This window comes from Neomonachus schauinslandi, chromosome 13, assembly GCF_002201575.2.
Source record: "Neomonachus schauinslandi chromosome 13, ASM220157v2, whole genome shotgun sequence".
Taxonomy (NCBI): domain Eukaryota; kingdom Metazoa; phylum Chordata; class Mammalia; order Carnivora; family Phocidae; genus Neomonachus; species Neomonachus schauinslandi.
The window spans coordinates 42,710,723-42,727,711 of record NC_058415.1 but is presented as its reverse complement, the minus strand read 5'-3'; the positions used below and the strand labels follow the sequence as shown (position 1 = coordinate 42,727,711).

Here is a 16,989-nt window from a genome sequence, read left to right as displayed (position 1 = left end):
GTATACCCACTATATTATCATGAAGGTCATGAAACTTCATCAAATCTATAATAATCAGATATGTAATCATAAAATTCATTTTTCTATCTTTTTTTAAAGATTTTATCTATCCATTTGACAGAGAGAGAGAGCAGAAGGCAGAGGGAGAGGGAGAAGGAGGCTCCCCACTGAGCAGGGAGCCCGACGTGGGGCTCAATCCCAGGACCCTGGGGATCATGACCTGAGCCAGAGGCAGACGTTCAACTGACTAAGCCACCCAGGCGCCCCTCATTTTTCTATTTTTAAAACTTCTGGTTATCAATTCTTTTTAAAAAGTACACATTCAAAGAATATTTCAGGAAAAACAATAACTGGCATTTAAATAAATTTTATAATTATGCATTTCATATTTTATATCTTGGCTAAAAATACAACAAACAAAACCCTAATCTGAATATAAAACAAAAAAACAAAGGCTTATGAAACTAAAGGTCATAATAAAAATGGTTGTACATCATGAGTAATGACAATATTCAATGAGAGTGCTTATCATAAGTTAAACAGTGAGACTATTCAATAAGTATTTGGAAGAAATGACATTTTAAATCTGGAAAAGTTAAATTACGTTTACTAAAATTAATACTCTGCAATCATTTGGGGTCCTCTGAGGCAAGGTTTATTGGTTTGACTTTATATCCGTTGAAACCTTTGTTAAAAGAGATAAAATGTTTCATTCCATTCATTTTGCAGATATTTTTAAAATGAGAAAACTCCCAAGGTATCTATGATTTCCAAAGAAAGAAAGTAAGGGATTTGTTCTAATTGGGGTACTATTAACAGTGGCATAAAATGTCGCAAGCTCCTATTTTTAGAGGGATGAAGAATATGGCATTATACATAAGATCCAGTTATTTGTTATCTTATATTCAATCTATGTCATTTCTTATAAATAAGATCAATACCTATGGAGATAAGTGGATTTAAAAATATTCTACTTTATGTTGAGCAGAGAAGTCTCTACTGGGGGCTTAAGAGATGCCAAACTACCTACCAATCTAGAAAGAGAAACCAAAAAAACCAAAAATCAAAACCTGATTTGAGAACACTAATATATTAACATATATAAAATAATATACATTAGAATACACACACACACACATATATATGTGGCAAATTTGAGTGATTCAAATAACAGGGGGGTTATTTGGGAAAGGAGACAGTAAGTAGTGTTGTTATTTGATTTCATAGTTTCAACTTTCATTTTATAAAAATTCCATGAATTGAAAATATTTCATATACTGAAATAAATTTCTACTGCTATGTTATGCCAGTTTCTTTAAATTTGAATTCCAGTATAGTTAACATACAGTGTCATATTAGTTTCAGGCACAGAATATAGTGATTCAAGAATTCTATATATTACTCAGTGCTCATCATAAGTGTACTCTTAATCCCCTTGACCTAGTTTACCCATCCTCCCCCCCCCCCCCCACCTCTGGTAACCATCTGCTTGTTCTCTATAGTTAAGAATCTGTTTTTTTTGGTTTGTCCCTTTTTCTCTGTTCATTTGTTTTGTTTATACATATGAGTGAAATCATATGGTATTTGTCTTTCTCTGAGTATAATACTTCACTTAGTATTATACTCTACATCCATCAATGTTGTTGCAAATGTCATGATCTCATTCTTTTTTATGGCTCAGTAACAGTCCATCGTACATATATGTACCACAACTTCTTTGTCCATTCATCCACTGATGGACACTTGAGCTGCTTCCATAATTTGGCTATTATAAATAATGTTGCAATAAACATAGGGGTGCATAGATCTTTGCAAATTAGTGTTTTCATATTTTTGGGGTGAATACCCAGTAGTAGGACTGCTGGATTGTAGGGTAGTTCTATTTTTAATTTTTTTGCGGAACCTCCACATTGTCTTCCACAGTGGTTGTACCAGTGTGCATTCCCACCAACACTGCAAAAGGATTCCTTTTTCTCCACGTCCTTGCCAATACTTGTTTTTTGTGTTTTTGATTTTAGCCATTCTGACAGGTGTGAGGTGATATTGCATTGTGGTTTTGATTTGCATTTCCTTGATGATTAGTGATGATGAGCATCTTTTCATGTGTCTTCTGGCCATCTGTATGTCTTCTCTGGAGAAATGTCTGTTCATGTCTTATGGCCATTTTTTTTTTTTTTTTTTTTAAAGATTTTTTATTTATTTATTTGACAGAGAGAGACACAGCGAGAGAGGGAACACAAGCAGGGGGGAGTGGGAGAGGGAGAAGCAGGCTACCCGCAGAGCAGGGAGCCCGACGCGGGACTCGATCCCAGGACCCCGGGATCATGACCCGAGCCGAAGGCAGTCGCTCAACCGACTGAGCCACCCAGGCGCCCGTCTTATGGCCATTTTTTAATTGGGTTATTTGTTTTGGGGGTGTTGAGTTTAACAGGTTCTTTATATATATTATGGATACTAACTCTTTATCAGATGTCATTTGCAAATATCTTCTCCCATTCCATTGGTTGTCTTTAGTTTTGTTGATAGTTTTTTTTTGCTGTGCAGAAAATTTTAATTTTGATGTAGTCCCAACAATTTATTTATGCTTCTGTTTCCCTTGCCTCAGGAGACATAGCTAGAAAAATGTTGCTGTGGCTGATGTCAGAGAAATTACTGCTTATGTTGTCTTCTAGGATTTTTATGGTTTTAGGTCTCACATTTAGGTCCTTAATCCATTTTGAGTTTATTTTTGTGTATGGTGTAAGAAAGTGGTCCATCTAGTTTCATTCTTTTGCATGTAGCTGTAAAATTTTCCCAACACCATTTGTTGAAGAGACTGTCTTTTTCCATCGCATATTCTTGCCTCCTTTATCAAAGATTGACTATGTAATTGTGGGTTTATTTCTGTGCCTTCTTTGCTGTTCCACTGACCTATGTGTTTATTTTTGTGCCAGAACCATACTGTTTTGATTACTATGGCTTTGTAGTATATGATATGCCAGTATTTAATCATGCATGCCATCAAGTAGCACAAGTAACTCAATCTCACCAAAGACGGCCAAAAAACAAAACAAAACATTGTGATTTCGGGAGAAAAGAGAGAAAGTAAAGAGTTACTTTCCCACTGTAGTCACACTATTTTGGTGCTTATTTTGAAGGGCCAAAGAACTATCATTAAAATTTCACATATCTAAAAGAAATTTAATTTGATTAAGTAGTGATCATGACCACATGCTGACTATTTTGCAAGGTACCTGGTAGATGTTGTGGAGGTGGAGATTGATAAAACATTGTCCTTCACTTTAAGAAACTCATCATCTCCCTGGTGGCAACAGATCCATTTGCTAGCTATAATACAAGGCAGAATAAAAGGCACCAAAAAGAGGTATAAACAACTCACAGTGGGACTAAAGGAGCAGAGAAATCACCAGATTCCTGGTCCTTTGTGCCTGGTATCTCTGAAACCAGAGCCCCTCCTCCTCGGTTTTCCCAGAAGAGCTAGGGGAGGAATACAGTCTGAATATATGGGGCAAAAGCACAGACCAGAGGCCTAAAAAGCTCCTTATAAAGACTTTCCAACAAACCACCTGGATCAGCCCCTACCCCCCCACTTAGTGGTTCCTTGTGTAGCCAATTACTGAGCCTCTCTGGGGTTCTTCAGCTGTCGGATAATTTCTAGACAGTACAGCCTTTGCAGGCACTTTGATTTGTCTTCCTTTTATTCTGCTAAGTCATTTGCCATTCCTCTATCCAGTCCATGTCTAATATGCTATGGACTGGGTTCAGATGTCTCTGAGCTTCAATAAATCTGGGGCAAGTTTCTGGTTGTTCTTGCTGGATTTTCAAAAGGAGAATAGAGTGGAAATGACTTAATTCTTTCATCTTAAAACCTGTCTTGATTACATGATTATTACAATTTCATAATTGAATTGACATTAAGAATATTAAAAATAGGGTGGAAAATTTTAAACTCAAACTATAAGACCAAATCTTTTCTAGACAAATTTTGAACAATGTGGCAAGTAGGGTAGGAGAAGATGCTCTGGTTTCAAAAAGCAGAAAGAAACTTCAGAGTGTTCCCATATCATCTCAAGGAGGCCACCTTTCTCCTGAAGTAAAGTACAGTTAGTAAACTACAAGTAATTCAAACCTTCACAAAGATGGTGAACTCTTCCACTTTCTCACTGGCTAACACCAACTTCTTCTGTGCACCTTCTAGGGCCTGCTCACTTTGCAGTGCTAATCCCTGAAGATGCTTAGACGCTGCCGTTTCAATCTCTGCCATTGCAGATTCAGTCTCGCTTACTTTTGATACTAGGAGACTAAGCTTGACATCCTGCAAAAGACCGGTGATTACAGAACAAAAAATCATTCACAAACATATTTGGAAGAGTCAGGTATACATGTCAGGTAAAGAAATGGTTTCATGATTCTCTTTCTATATGTATTTATTTTTATTTGGGTAAAATGGATGGTTGTTTTCATTTATTTTCAATAAAATATCCTGTGCACATATTCTCATATATTTATCATCAAAGTTAGTTTATATTTTTAAGAATTATAAGTCATTAAAGACATGGAAGCTATTTTAGGCCAAAAGACCAAATGGAAATATTTAATTAGTTTATAAGGTTAGGTGGATCTGAAAAATTTATATCCACTTAGGCCAGTTCTTTTTTTTTTTTTTTAAGATTTTATTATTTGATAGAGAGAGAGCACAAGCAGGGGTAGCGGCAGGCAGAGGGAGAGGGAGAAGCAGGCTCCCCGCAGAGCAGGGAGCCCAACGTGGGGCTCGATCCCAGGACCCTGAGATCATGACCTGAGCCGAAGGCAGACGCTTAACCAACTAAGCCAACCAGGCGTCCCTCCACTTAGGCCAGTTCTTAACAATAGTGTTCATTTAAAAGACATTATCAAGACACAAAATCTGTTTCCCTAATATAGCACTACTTTTAATGTTAAACAAATTCTTAGTGTTTCATGTAGAGATAGAAATGTTCTTTGCTGTTATCTGAAACAATTAAGTTTCTCATAATAGTTTTGGGGAGAAAAAAATGACAACTTTAAAAATGAAAAAGATATGGGCGCCTGGGTGGCTCAGTTGGTTAAGCGACTGCCTTCGGCTCAGGTCATGATCCTGGAGTCCTGGGATCGAGTCCCGCATCGGGCTCCCTGCTCAGCGGGGGGTCTGCTTCTCCCTCTGACCCTCTTCCCTCTTGTGCTGTCTCTCATTCTCTCTCTCAAATAAATAAATAAAATCTTAAAAAAAAAAAAATGAAAAAGATACAGTTATATTCCATTTCTATGCTAACATGTCCAAAATGCATACCTTTTTTTCTAATTCCTCTTTAGTTTTTTGATACATCTGTTCATAATGTGACTTCTCTTTCACAGCAACACTGAGTCTCTGCTTTAGTGAATCAATTGATACCTTCTTGTTGGAACATTCTTCAGTTAGTGTCTTCACCTACAGTAAAAGCATAAAAGTATCTCTTATTGGTTAAGGCATCCTAGTCGTATACTCGATCTGTTTCAACAGAAACCAAAACGAAGTCATGAATAAGTCTAATTTCATTTGTTTTCTCATAAATGATATCAAATTTAAATAAATAAAAGTTAAAAAAAATGATAAATTCAAGTATAAGGTTTGTAGTACTCATATTATGAATGAGACAAAAATCCTTAAATCAATAACAAAACAAAAAATGCACAAAAAGGGATGAATGCTGGTATGTGTGGTCTGCCTAATAATATAGTACTAATTTTAACTATGTTTCCTTTAATTACTAACCTAAACTTCCTTAAGCAGGGGATGGTTGTCTTTGATTCTTAAACAAGCCAAGTCATGGGTAATTTTCAGTTATAACCATATAACATGTACTTTTTAGGATAAAATTAAATAAGTGATACAACACATTTACTATACATCTGAAAGAAGAAATAGTTTCTCTTTATTTGCTTAATACCACTAAAGATATATAATTACTTATACAAAGATTCTAAGACTATATCTGGAATAAAAGTTTAAAAATCAGCAATATTTAAATAACACTGAAAAAAAAAACCTATAGTAAGTAATTATAATTTATGTGGGTGTGTGGAGGAGAAAAAGAAAGAAAATCCATGTGCATTTGTCTTGCTCATGTAAAATTTTCTCTCTTAAATCCATTTGAGCTAACAGATACTTACATTTTTATCTCCAACAAGGAAAGTAAGGGAGATGCTCTCTCTGGAGTGGATAACATTTAGTGAATGCCAAAGCACAAGCTGCTTTATGAGTTGTGCAAATAGCACCTTTTTAAAAAAAACAAAACAAAACAAAACAAAACACGAAAAATCTCTTAGTCAGCAAATTGCTGATTTCTACTTTGGGGTCAGGTATGCAACGATGTTAAATACAACTCTCTTCCTAAGTACACTGAATTAAGTGTAGAGAAGGAAAAAGTACACTTTTTAAAAAATTGTGGTAAGTACATTTTTTAAAAGAACTTCTGGTAGTTATTAGTTATCACCTTTTTCATTTAAAAATATATGCTTCATTCGATCATTATAAATGTTAGTAAATTAAATAAAGCAAATAAAATAATTTTAAATTGTATAAACTTTAAAATGCTGAATAAAATGTAATTATATACTGCAAAACATTGAAGGTTTTTAAATTTAAATTCGATTATCTTCTCATGGTATGTTCACAAATATAAAGAGAATGTGTGGCTATGTTATGTATGAGATTTGAGTCTTGAATTTTAAAACAAATAATGTACTTTCAGAGCAAGTAATGTAATTATATAACAGTACACATATTCTATGAATATTTTCTATAAATTTAATAAGATTGGATACTCAAGAACGTAAGAGGGAAATGATTTTTTTTCAGTGTCAGAGACCATAAAAGTTAATACCTTTTTCCCCAGATTTTCTAACATTTCATTAATACTCTCATTACTTTCCAGATTTACTTTCTGTCGAAATTTCAAGTCCTCTATCAAATGTCTTTTCATGGTTATATCCCTCTCCATTCGAGACATCCTTGAAAGGGAAAAATGACATTTTATTGAGAGTGACAGGAAATATTTCAACAGTGATTATATGATTATATGATAATCTTACATATTATCCAGTGTTATACCTACCGTTAATTTTTAAATGCTATCTGATATTAATTGCAAATAAGATAATTGCATGAGATGAGATATTGCTCTATGAATACTGTGAGTTTTTATAAAATCTATAATCCAGTGTGACTGGTAATTATAGTATTATATATATGCATTAGGACATAAAAAATAGAAGAACTGAGAAAGATTGACAAAATTTATGAAAAATTAAAATTGCTATATTTATATTTTTGCATTGCTAAGAAAAATCAAACTGATATTTGGAGATCATGAACAAGCCTAACACTGATAGGAAACAATTCTATACATTAATAAACAAATGTAAAAATCTTACACCATCATATAGAAACACAATAACCTTAGGCATGGTAGCTTCTAATTTAATATCACTTGCGATTTAACTGACCAATCAGCGTGGCTTCCGTGGATCGCGTGTATAAAATGGCAGCTGAGGTGCCTACTCCCAGTTCTACCGAATAGTAACAGGCAACACTGGCCACGTGCTTGCTGTGTGCCGAGCTCTGTTACAAACGCTCCACGTGCACTCATACAAGCCTCACAAGAACTTTATGAGCGAATGCCATTAAATGGTATGCGATGCAGAGCTAGCAGGTCGAGAAGCCAGGATTCAAAGAACGTTTCTCTAGAGCCCTCACAAAATAGTAAACAAGACTGCCTCTTAGGCTCATAAATAAACCTGGAGATACTTTGTTTAAAAAATTAACCAATCTTTTAGTCTAGTCGTTTCGTCTGTGAATATCACTTCTAAGTGATCTTCACTTAAATGTGGTATACGCGTATGTACACGAGATATATAGATATAGATATAGATAGATTTCTCAAATTATCAACGACAGACCGGAATTCTATCTAAACATGTTATCACCCCTAAGCTCTAATAATGTATCTATAAAAGATATAGAAAGGAAGTCATTTTGATTCAGTGAGAAAGAACATTTCAATCCCCTTTTTGTTAATAAACACATAAAGTACAAACTTCTGTGATCTTTTATTTTAGAGAAAAGCAAAACTTTCCTTTTTTCCCACCTTAGCTCTATAATGTTAGGCATTAAATCCAATAAAAGATCAGTCTACATATATATCTGCCAAATAATTACCACATTCATAAGTTTTCTGTTTGTAGTCTTTAGGTCATTAATTTATATACATTCAAAGTTAAATGTTTAAGAACGAAAACCTAACTTTACATATTCTTACTCTAAATAAAAAATTGCAAATCGTTTGCCATCGACCATGCTTATAGGTAATATTCCTTAAACTTTCATCTTATTGAGGTTTAAACATGAACTAAGGAAGGAAAACTTCATTTTGAACATGTGGTATTGTTTCTTGGGTGCAATGGTTAATAGAGTTAACTACCACTAGATGGCACCAAATACAATGGATAAAAATATCAAGACCATACTTTTCATGCATCTCCTTTATGTGTTCTTCTTTTGCTAGGAGTTCAAATTTCAGAGACTTCACATTTGATGACTGTTTAGTGAGTTCATTAGTTGCATTCTAGATTAAAAATACACATAAAATCAAATACACCTTTCAATCTTTGGTGGAATGCAGCATACAAATAAATGCCATTCTCATGAAGAGTATTAAGTTTGCAAAATTATGGTTATAATTTAAAAGGATATTTTAATATTTTTAAATGCTTTATTTCATATGTTTTAATAGAAGTACTATGATACACTAAAATTTTCATATAACATACCAAAACCACAGAAGAATGCCACTGTATAACAACTGTAAGAAGTACATACCCAAAATACACGTATGGGAAATATGGATTGTCTTTGTAAAACGTAACTGTGCATGTGGTTAATTTAGTATTTTAATGGGTTAAGAAGATCACTTAAAATGAATGGTGGGTTTACCAAGAACCCCCGTAACAGACCAAATATGGTCACAAATGCTCTGCAGCTCCTCCCATTAGGAGGTGAGATTCATCTTCCATCCCTTTCAGTCTGGCCTGGCCTGTGATTTGCTTTGACCAAAAAAAATGTGGCAGAAATGACATTACGCAAGTACCAGATCTGGGCCTCAACCCTTGCAGCTTGCACTTTTGCCCTCTTGGAATGCTGCCTGGGATCACCTTGCAGGGAAGACAGAGGAAAGGCCATGTGGAGGAGGACGGAGGTATCCGAGCAGACGGTCTGCAGACCAACTGCCGGCTGCGAGTGAGGCTATCTTGTAACTTCCAGGCCAGATAAATCCTTGAGTTAAAAGAATGCAGGCACAGGAGAGAACTCAGAAGACAGAAGCCAAAGAACTGCCCAGTCCTACCCACTGGATCACAAGAATCAATAAACTGCTGCTCTTTTTTTTAAGATTTTTTAGACAGGGACAGATAACTGATAGGGAATTTTACTAATACTCAATACTTCCTTACTTGAATTTATTAATAATACTAAGTATTATTAAAGTCTCTATGCATCAACATCAGTTTGTCAAAGCAGAACAGCTTTGTGGTATTTGCTGACTACACAGCCCAGGAGCCAGAGGTAGGAACTGGAGTGTCAGGAACCCTAACTTTTAATTTGGACTCAAGTTCCAAGTGAACATGTAATCTGAGATATTACCTAGTGTTTTCGATATTATAGTTTCTCCACCTACAAGATAGTGTTAACATACATTAATTAATCTGCTAAAATTTTAAAATATTAAATTAATATAAATAGAATAAAATATGATAGCTTTAAAAATATTTGGAGTAGTTATTTTGCCAATCTTTCTAGTATTTACAATCATTTGTTAAAACTATTCCCAGCTTTGACTATGTCATAGTAAAAAAATGTAAATTTGAAAAGATGAAACCATTAATCACACCATGTAAATACGAGTCAAATTCATTAGTCAGACTTTAAAATATCTCACTGGTACAGCATATGTAAATGCAAAATTTGAAATAATTTTAATTTTTACAATAAATACGTAAATTTTCTTAAAAATTCAAGACTATGTCAGCATGGCAAGTGTATTGAATGTGAAAAATTTTGATTAAGTGGGGTCCTTTGGGTGGCTCATTGGTTAAGTGTCTGACTCTTGATTTCAGCTCAGGTCATGATCACAGGGTTGTGGGATCGAGTCCCATGTCATGTTCTGAGGTGGAGCTTGCTTAAAACTCTCTTTCTCTCCCTCTCCCAATGCTCCCCACTTCCCCAATCTCTCTCTCTCTTGCTCTCTTGAAAAAAAAAAATAAAAGTTAAAAAAAATTTTTTTGATTGTGTAATGCAATCTAAATTTCCACCATATTTGACGTATATTGCCAGAATAAGATATTCCACACTAGTGAATTTAGGAGCTAATTGAAGCTTTTGCTTTAATCATTAATCTTAAATTCTCTCTGGAATGATTGTTCACTCATTTAGAAAGATGAACATCCATAGTACATTAAGCATTGTAATAGTGATACTTCAGTATAGTGACATTATAAATACTATCACTGTATTAATTATATATGTTATCTTGCTGTATTATATCTTCATCACTATATCATTATATTGTCATGGCTTTTGGAACTATTATGATATAAAAGGCTACTGACCCCTACTCTAAATGGTCCCAAACTGCTGTTTTTCTCATTTTGTATTTTCACCTTAACATTTTCTTATTTTCTTTTTCTCTTTGTCAATCCCTTGGTCAAAATTTCTCGCTTCTGCCATCCATGTTCCTGCCTAAAAACAATCATCTGGCCCTTGAATATGCTAGTTCTAATCTGTTGCTTCTGAGGTATTTTCTGCTGAGAAGTTTAACAAATAGACTTATTACAGCTATATTTAAAATAAAAGATAACAGGCAGTAAATGAAGCCTGACAGTATCTTCAGTGGAATAAATCAAGTGGATTTTAAGGTAGTTGTTTGATTCTTTCTGTTTTTAGACTTAAGGCTGTTATTTTAGGTGACTGAAAATGCTGTAAGTCTGACTTCTGGAAAGTTGAGGGATTACTGAATTATAGTAAATAAAACAACACCAGCTTGATATATACTTCTGCCAGGATTTCTAAATCTCACAGCCATTTCATTTGATCCTTAAAAATCCTTATGAAGTGGGTAGAAGGGTATCCCTGCTTTAGACCTCCAGAGAAATTATTTCCTCAGTCTGGTCCCATAAGAAGTTAGTGCACAAAGAGTGATCAAAACCCAGGGCCTCTAACATTTTCCATTTCTACTATACAATACTTATCCGCAGCATGACCTCAAATCTGGAGTAAAACACATATTTCAAAAATGTCACAATGGCAAGAATCCATCGTGGTTAGAGCTTTCCTGTCTAAGTTTATTAAATTTTTTTTTTAAATTGCAGAGTGTCTCAGTAAAGGCATGGACTCTGAAGTCAGATGGATTGAGTTCTAATTTCGGTTCTATCACTTAGTAGCTCAGTTGATCTTGAACAATTAATTTATCCTGTGTGTCTGCTTTCTCAACAGTAAAATAGAGTAATAGACTTTATCTCACAGGACAGAAATAAGGTGTTTTTTAAGATTTGATTTATTTATTCGAGAGAGAGAGGGGGAGAGAGCACAAGCAGGGGGAGCAGCAGGCAGAGGGAGAAGCAGACTCCCCGCTGAGCAGGGAGCCCGATGTGGGGCTCGATCCCAGGACCCCGGGATCATGACCTGAGCTGAAGGCAGACGCTTAACTGTCTGAGACACCCAGGCGCCCCTAGAAATGAGGTTTAAATGAGTTAATATTTCTAAAGGACTTAGAACTAGCCTGGCAATAGTTTACATATAAAGGAACAGTAGTTTAAAAGCTACAATACTTCATTATTGACCTCCTGGAAAACTGGAAGAGAACATGGTCTACACCAAAGGAATGCTTTCAACAATCAGGAAGTCAAAGAATCACAAATATAAACTGAAGTACTAGTCAATTCAAATTGTATAAATAACAACTACAAATACACTAAATATAAATAACATATATATATGTGTATATATATATATATGTATATGCCATCCACTGGAAGGAATTTGTACATCTCTAAATATTTGATTATTGATCTATATAAAGTTGGGTACCTTGAGGAAACATGTATAATGTAGGTAAAAATGAAGATACAGAAAATACACATGAGCACTCAAATGATACTAAATGTACCATGTGTATCAGAGGTACACATAAGAATTTACACAGAAAAGCCTAAAATTAATTGGCTAAAATAAAAAAAGATGTATGTAAACTTTACTATATTCAAACCTTTTAAAAAAAATTTTTAATTAACATATAATGTATTTGTTTCAGAGGTACAGGTCTGTGATTCATCAGTCTTACACAATTCACAGCGCTCACCATAGCACATACCCTCCCCAGTGTCCATCACCCAGCCACCCCATCCCTCCCACCCCCCACCACTCCAGCAACCCTCAGTTTGTTTCCTGAGATTAAGAATTCCTCGTATCAGTGAGATCATATGATACTTGTCTTTCTCTGATTGACTTACTTCGTTTAGCTTAATACCCTCTAGTTCCATCCACGTTGTTGCAAATGGGAAGATTTCATTTTTTTGATGGCTGCATAATATTCCATTGTGTTAATATATTCAAATCTAACCAGTTTTTTCTTAATTAAGCATAAAAACATCAACTAGAAAAGAAGTTATTTCTTGGAAAATTATTATGTTAGCAATTTGATACCTGTCATGGGTTGAATTGTGTCCCCTCAAAATTTATATGTTGAAGTCTTAACCCCAGTACCTCAAAATGTGACTGTATTTGGATAAGGCCTTTAAAGAGGTAATTAAGGTCACATGAGGTCATACGGGTTGGACCTTCACCCAATATGACTGGTATCTTATTAGAAAGAGAGTAAACACAGATCACACAGACTCAGGGATGAACATGTGAGGACGCAGCGAAGAAGGTGGCCATCTAGAAGCTAATGAGAGAACCTACTACCTACGGATACCTTGATCTTGGACTTGGAGACTCCAGAACTATGAGGGAAAAAATTTCCATTACTTAAGCCACACAGTCTGTGGTACTTTGTTAGAGCAGACCTAGCAAACTAATCAAATATCAAAACAAAAATTTGTAGTAGCAGAGTGTATTATGTATCTTAAGGTACTGGTCTTCTAAGGTACTTACATATTAAAACATGAAACAAGACAAAGATCAAAATTTATCCTTTTTGTCCCTAGGTAGCCTGGTCAGTGTCCTAGGACTCCAAGCTAGATATGGACACTTCACTTCAAACGTACATCTAAATTGCTCCAGGCATTCTCATAGTCTTATCTTTGTGACTCACACATTCCTCCAAAGTGCAGAGAGATTTATATATGGGTGCAAACTTACACCATGGGAAACCATAATGTAAACAACCTAGAGATATTGATATGGGTCTATTATTTCCAAAAATTATGTTAGACCATTTCATAGTAAGTAAAACCAAGTAAGTAAAATATAAGTCAACATAAAGCTATTAACCACTTTAAAAATTTTAGAAGTCATATTAGGTATTATTGGATCCAACATTCTATTTTATCTTGGTGAAAACTAAAGTTGTATTAGGAGCCTGAAGACTTAAGTATAAGAGGAATCACAGAACTGTGAATCAAAGTCTCTGTAGTAGGTATAGATAAGATCAAAGAATATCTCTATGATTTTATCTTCTGTACAGAAACCTAACACTGAAATGGTCAGTTTTAGTCCACTTTTTCACAAACAAATGCATTTTAAGAAAAGATGTATGCACCAAAGCTTGCACCACTATTTTTTCTCATATTTCTATTATGTAAGGTATTTAAATTTATAAAATGTAGAGGTTGAGGCAAGTTCTGCACATAAAAACTCTGAAGATGATATTCAGGAAATATCTAAATTAATGCCACTGTGTATATCTGATTATTATTAACAAAGCAAAATATTTTCAAGTAATGATACACTCATTTACTTTAAACTTTATCCTATTTTATCCTCTTAGTAATCCTTCATTTAAAGATACTATTGGAGAGAGCACATATCATATTTTGAATTAAAAACAACTGAGTCTATTTGATAATTCAATATTCTACTACCCTTTTCTTTTTTTTTTTTTCTTTTAACAGTCATAGCTACTCCATTCCTAACGTATTATGTGCATTTCCAACCAGAACTTTCTTTCTAGTGACTCTCATTATAGTGATGGTCCCACATAAACTGTCCTTTTAGCTCCCAGCTAGCAATACCCACCGAACAAAATAATTAAATATGTGAGGAATAAATGAACTTGTGTTAAACAGTTTGAAAATGAACTTTCCAATTAAATATCACAAATCCTGTTTCTTACAAGGTAATTCTATTTAAACTAAGGCCAGCCTTATTTTTAAGTTGTTGATAGTTTCAACTGGACTTAGACGGTATTCTTTACAAAGAAAAGGAACACCCCTTTTTACTCTTATTCTCAGGTTTAACTTGCTAAAATCTATTAAACCAACCACCTTTGTTCTGTGCTTCTCCCTCCCCCAATAATTTCCCTCGTCCTTCCTCATCTCCAACCAACAACAACCAAATTAAAATAGTAGCAACTGTGTAGAGGGAAGCAATTCTATTTATGTTGATACACTAAAGTTTGAAAGGAATTCTGTGCAGTGGAGGGAGGGATGGAGGGTAGAGGGGAGTTCAGTAATGGAAGAGAAATGACAATGGCCAGTTTCTATCACCTTCTAAATTAGGATTTCATGGTGTCTTCTCATTTTCTCAGAGAATAGTGTTAGGAGTTATCATATAAGAAACTACAAGGCTAAAAGAGAATGATGAGGCCAAATATAGTATTAATAACTTTTGGATTATTTATACCATAATTTACCCTTATTAGTAGAATTAAATTAGAATCAATATAAACAGGTCTTTAAGGATTCACTAACTTAATATATGTTTTCATGTTTAATAAAATTTATAATCACCTTTAATTTACACTGCAATTGCTTCATCTCCAAATCCATGCTCCTTGAAGGACCAAGTGATGTGACCTGTATCCGTGGAACTATCACCCGGGAAACTTCTTCTGCCAAACTTGTGATTTCAGATGAGGACTCCAATTTCCTCAGCAAGTCTTCTTTTTCCCTCCGAAGCCCAGCCAAATCAAAATTTAGCTTCTTTTTTAATAAGAAAATAAATATAAATGTATTATAAAAGTAATTACTTTTAACCTAACAATTATCAGCATAAAATTCTAATGCTAAAGAAAAAAGTGAAATTAATTCTAAAAATAGTTATTATAAAAACTTTACAGAAATCATAATGCCTACGAGTTTTTGCTTAAGGTTGTAGTGCTTGTAAAGGTTAAAACAACATGGGCTGGCTGTACCCAGCATCTTTTGGTTGGCTGGTCTTCACTCAGGATGTGCTATTTCTCTGACTTCACATATACATGGCTGAGCCAGAGATTCACGTATTTGATAACCTTGACTTTAGGACTGATGTACTTGACTGGTAAAAGCCAAGCTGGAGCAGGACAGGATAACAGATGTTAGTTGTTTATTCCACTGGGTAGGTCTTACCATCCTATATGGCAGCCAAAATGCTTCTCATTTAGTAACATAAATGTTAAGTCCAATTAGCAGAAGAGGCTTATTAGAGATTTAGTTCAAATAAATAGTGTGCAAACAAATTCGCTCAGTCTTACACATCTGATTGATAGTCGACAAGTCCTCTTTGTAATGTTCACATAGAACTGCACCAAACTCCTTACATTTGAATTTTTAATGACATCAACATTTTACTAAAAGACATACTGGTAATGTTTTTATGAAATAGTGTAAAAGAAATGGTCTTAACGTCAACCCTTCCCATTCACCAATCTGCAGTCAGCAGAATGTCACCAAGCTATAATGGCATAACAACTCAGAGCTCCTTAAGAGGATAACTGCAGTACTATTTTATTATTCCAGAGAAGCTTATAATATGGTAGTTTAACATAAGGAACAAGTACACAGAATGGTACTGAAATCTCTCAGGGGGCAAAAAATCTTTCTTAGCGAAAAATTCTAATGAGAAACAGTAAAAGATGTAGCCAACACGTACAGTAATTTATATTACTGTATAGTGTACATAATAAGTTATCTAAGTATTAACGCTATATTTAAACACAACTTTTAGGAACTATACCAATAATTACCTAGGTATTTGTGTATATATATCTATACTGTTAAGTATGAATAGTTCAGATATTGGATTCAAAACTACGGCTTGATATATTTGATATTAGATTATGTTTTGGTAGAATAAAAAGTATGTTTTGGTGAAAAATTCTTTGATTATATTTGAACTTATTTTTTTTAAGATTTATTTATTTGAGAGAGAGAGAGAGCAAGAGAGCATGCACACTCAGGGCAGGGGAAGAGGGAAAGGAGAGAGAATCCCAAGCAGACTCCAGTTGAGTGCGGAGCCTGAGGGGTTGGATCCCATGATGGATGAGATTGAGACCTGAGCAGAAACCAAGAGTTGGAAGCTTAACTGACTGCTCCACACAGGCGCCCCTCTTTGACTATATTTGAACTTATGATCTAAAGGTGTGGTTCTATATATTTTCAGAAAATATTCATTTATGAATTGTATCAAAGTTACCTAAATAATTAATATCTAAAAGCAAACTCATAATTTCCCTAACCCCGAAAATCTTCCTAGTTATCTTCCAAGCTTGAATCCATCTCCCTCCTTGTTTATTGTCACGTTCTATAAATTATGTCATGTTTTATAAATTATGTCATGTTTCTCATATTCACTCCCTCTGCCACTTTCTTAATGAAGACTCTCACTATCCCACCAAGACCACTGCAAAAGCCCTTCCCCTCCCTGCAACCCTTCCTATTTTTAAACCATCTTTTATATAACTTTCTAAAACAACACCGACCTCTTAATCCCTCATTCAAAAGGCCTTCAGGGGGTTTCTTACC

At 34.5% G+C, this 16,989-nt stretch overlaps 1 protein-coding gene across 2 annotated transcripts in view; it reads right to left on the bottom strand.

Moving 5' to 3' along the window:
* Window positions 1-16,989, bottom strand: part of CNTLN (centlein) — a 306,857-nt gene that overhangs the window by 26,028 nt on the left and 263,840 nt on the right. For both annotated transcript variants that reach the window (XM_044920332.1, XM_044920333.1), the window contains exons 19-23: window positions 14,998-15,189; window positions 8,524-8,621; window positions 6,882-7,008; window positions 5,309-5,446; window positions 4,130-4,315 (exon numbers count right to left, since the gene is read on the bottom strand). In XM_044920332.1, the coding sequence (XP_044776267.1) occupies window positions 4,130-4,315; window positions 5,309-5,446; window positions 6,882-7,008; window positions 8,524-8,621; window positions 14,998-15,189 (741 nt within the window). The remainder of the gene's footprint in view (window positions 1-4,129; window positions 4,316-5,308; window positions 5,447-6,881; window positions 7,009-8,523; window positions 8,622-14,997; window positions 15,190-16,989) is intronic.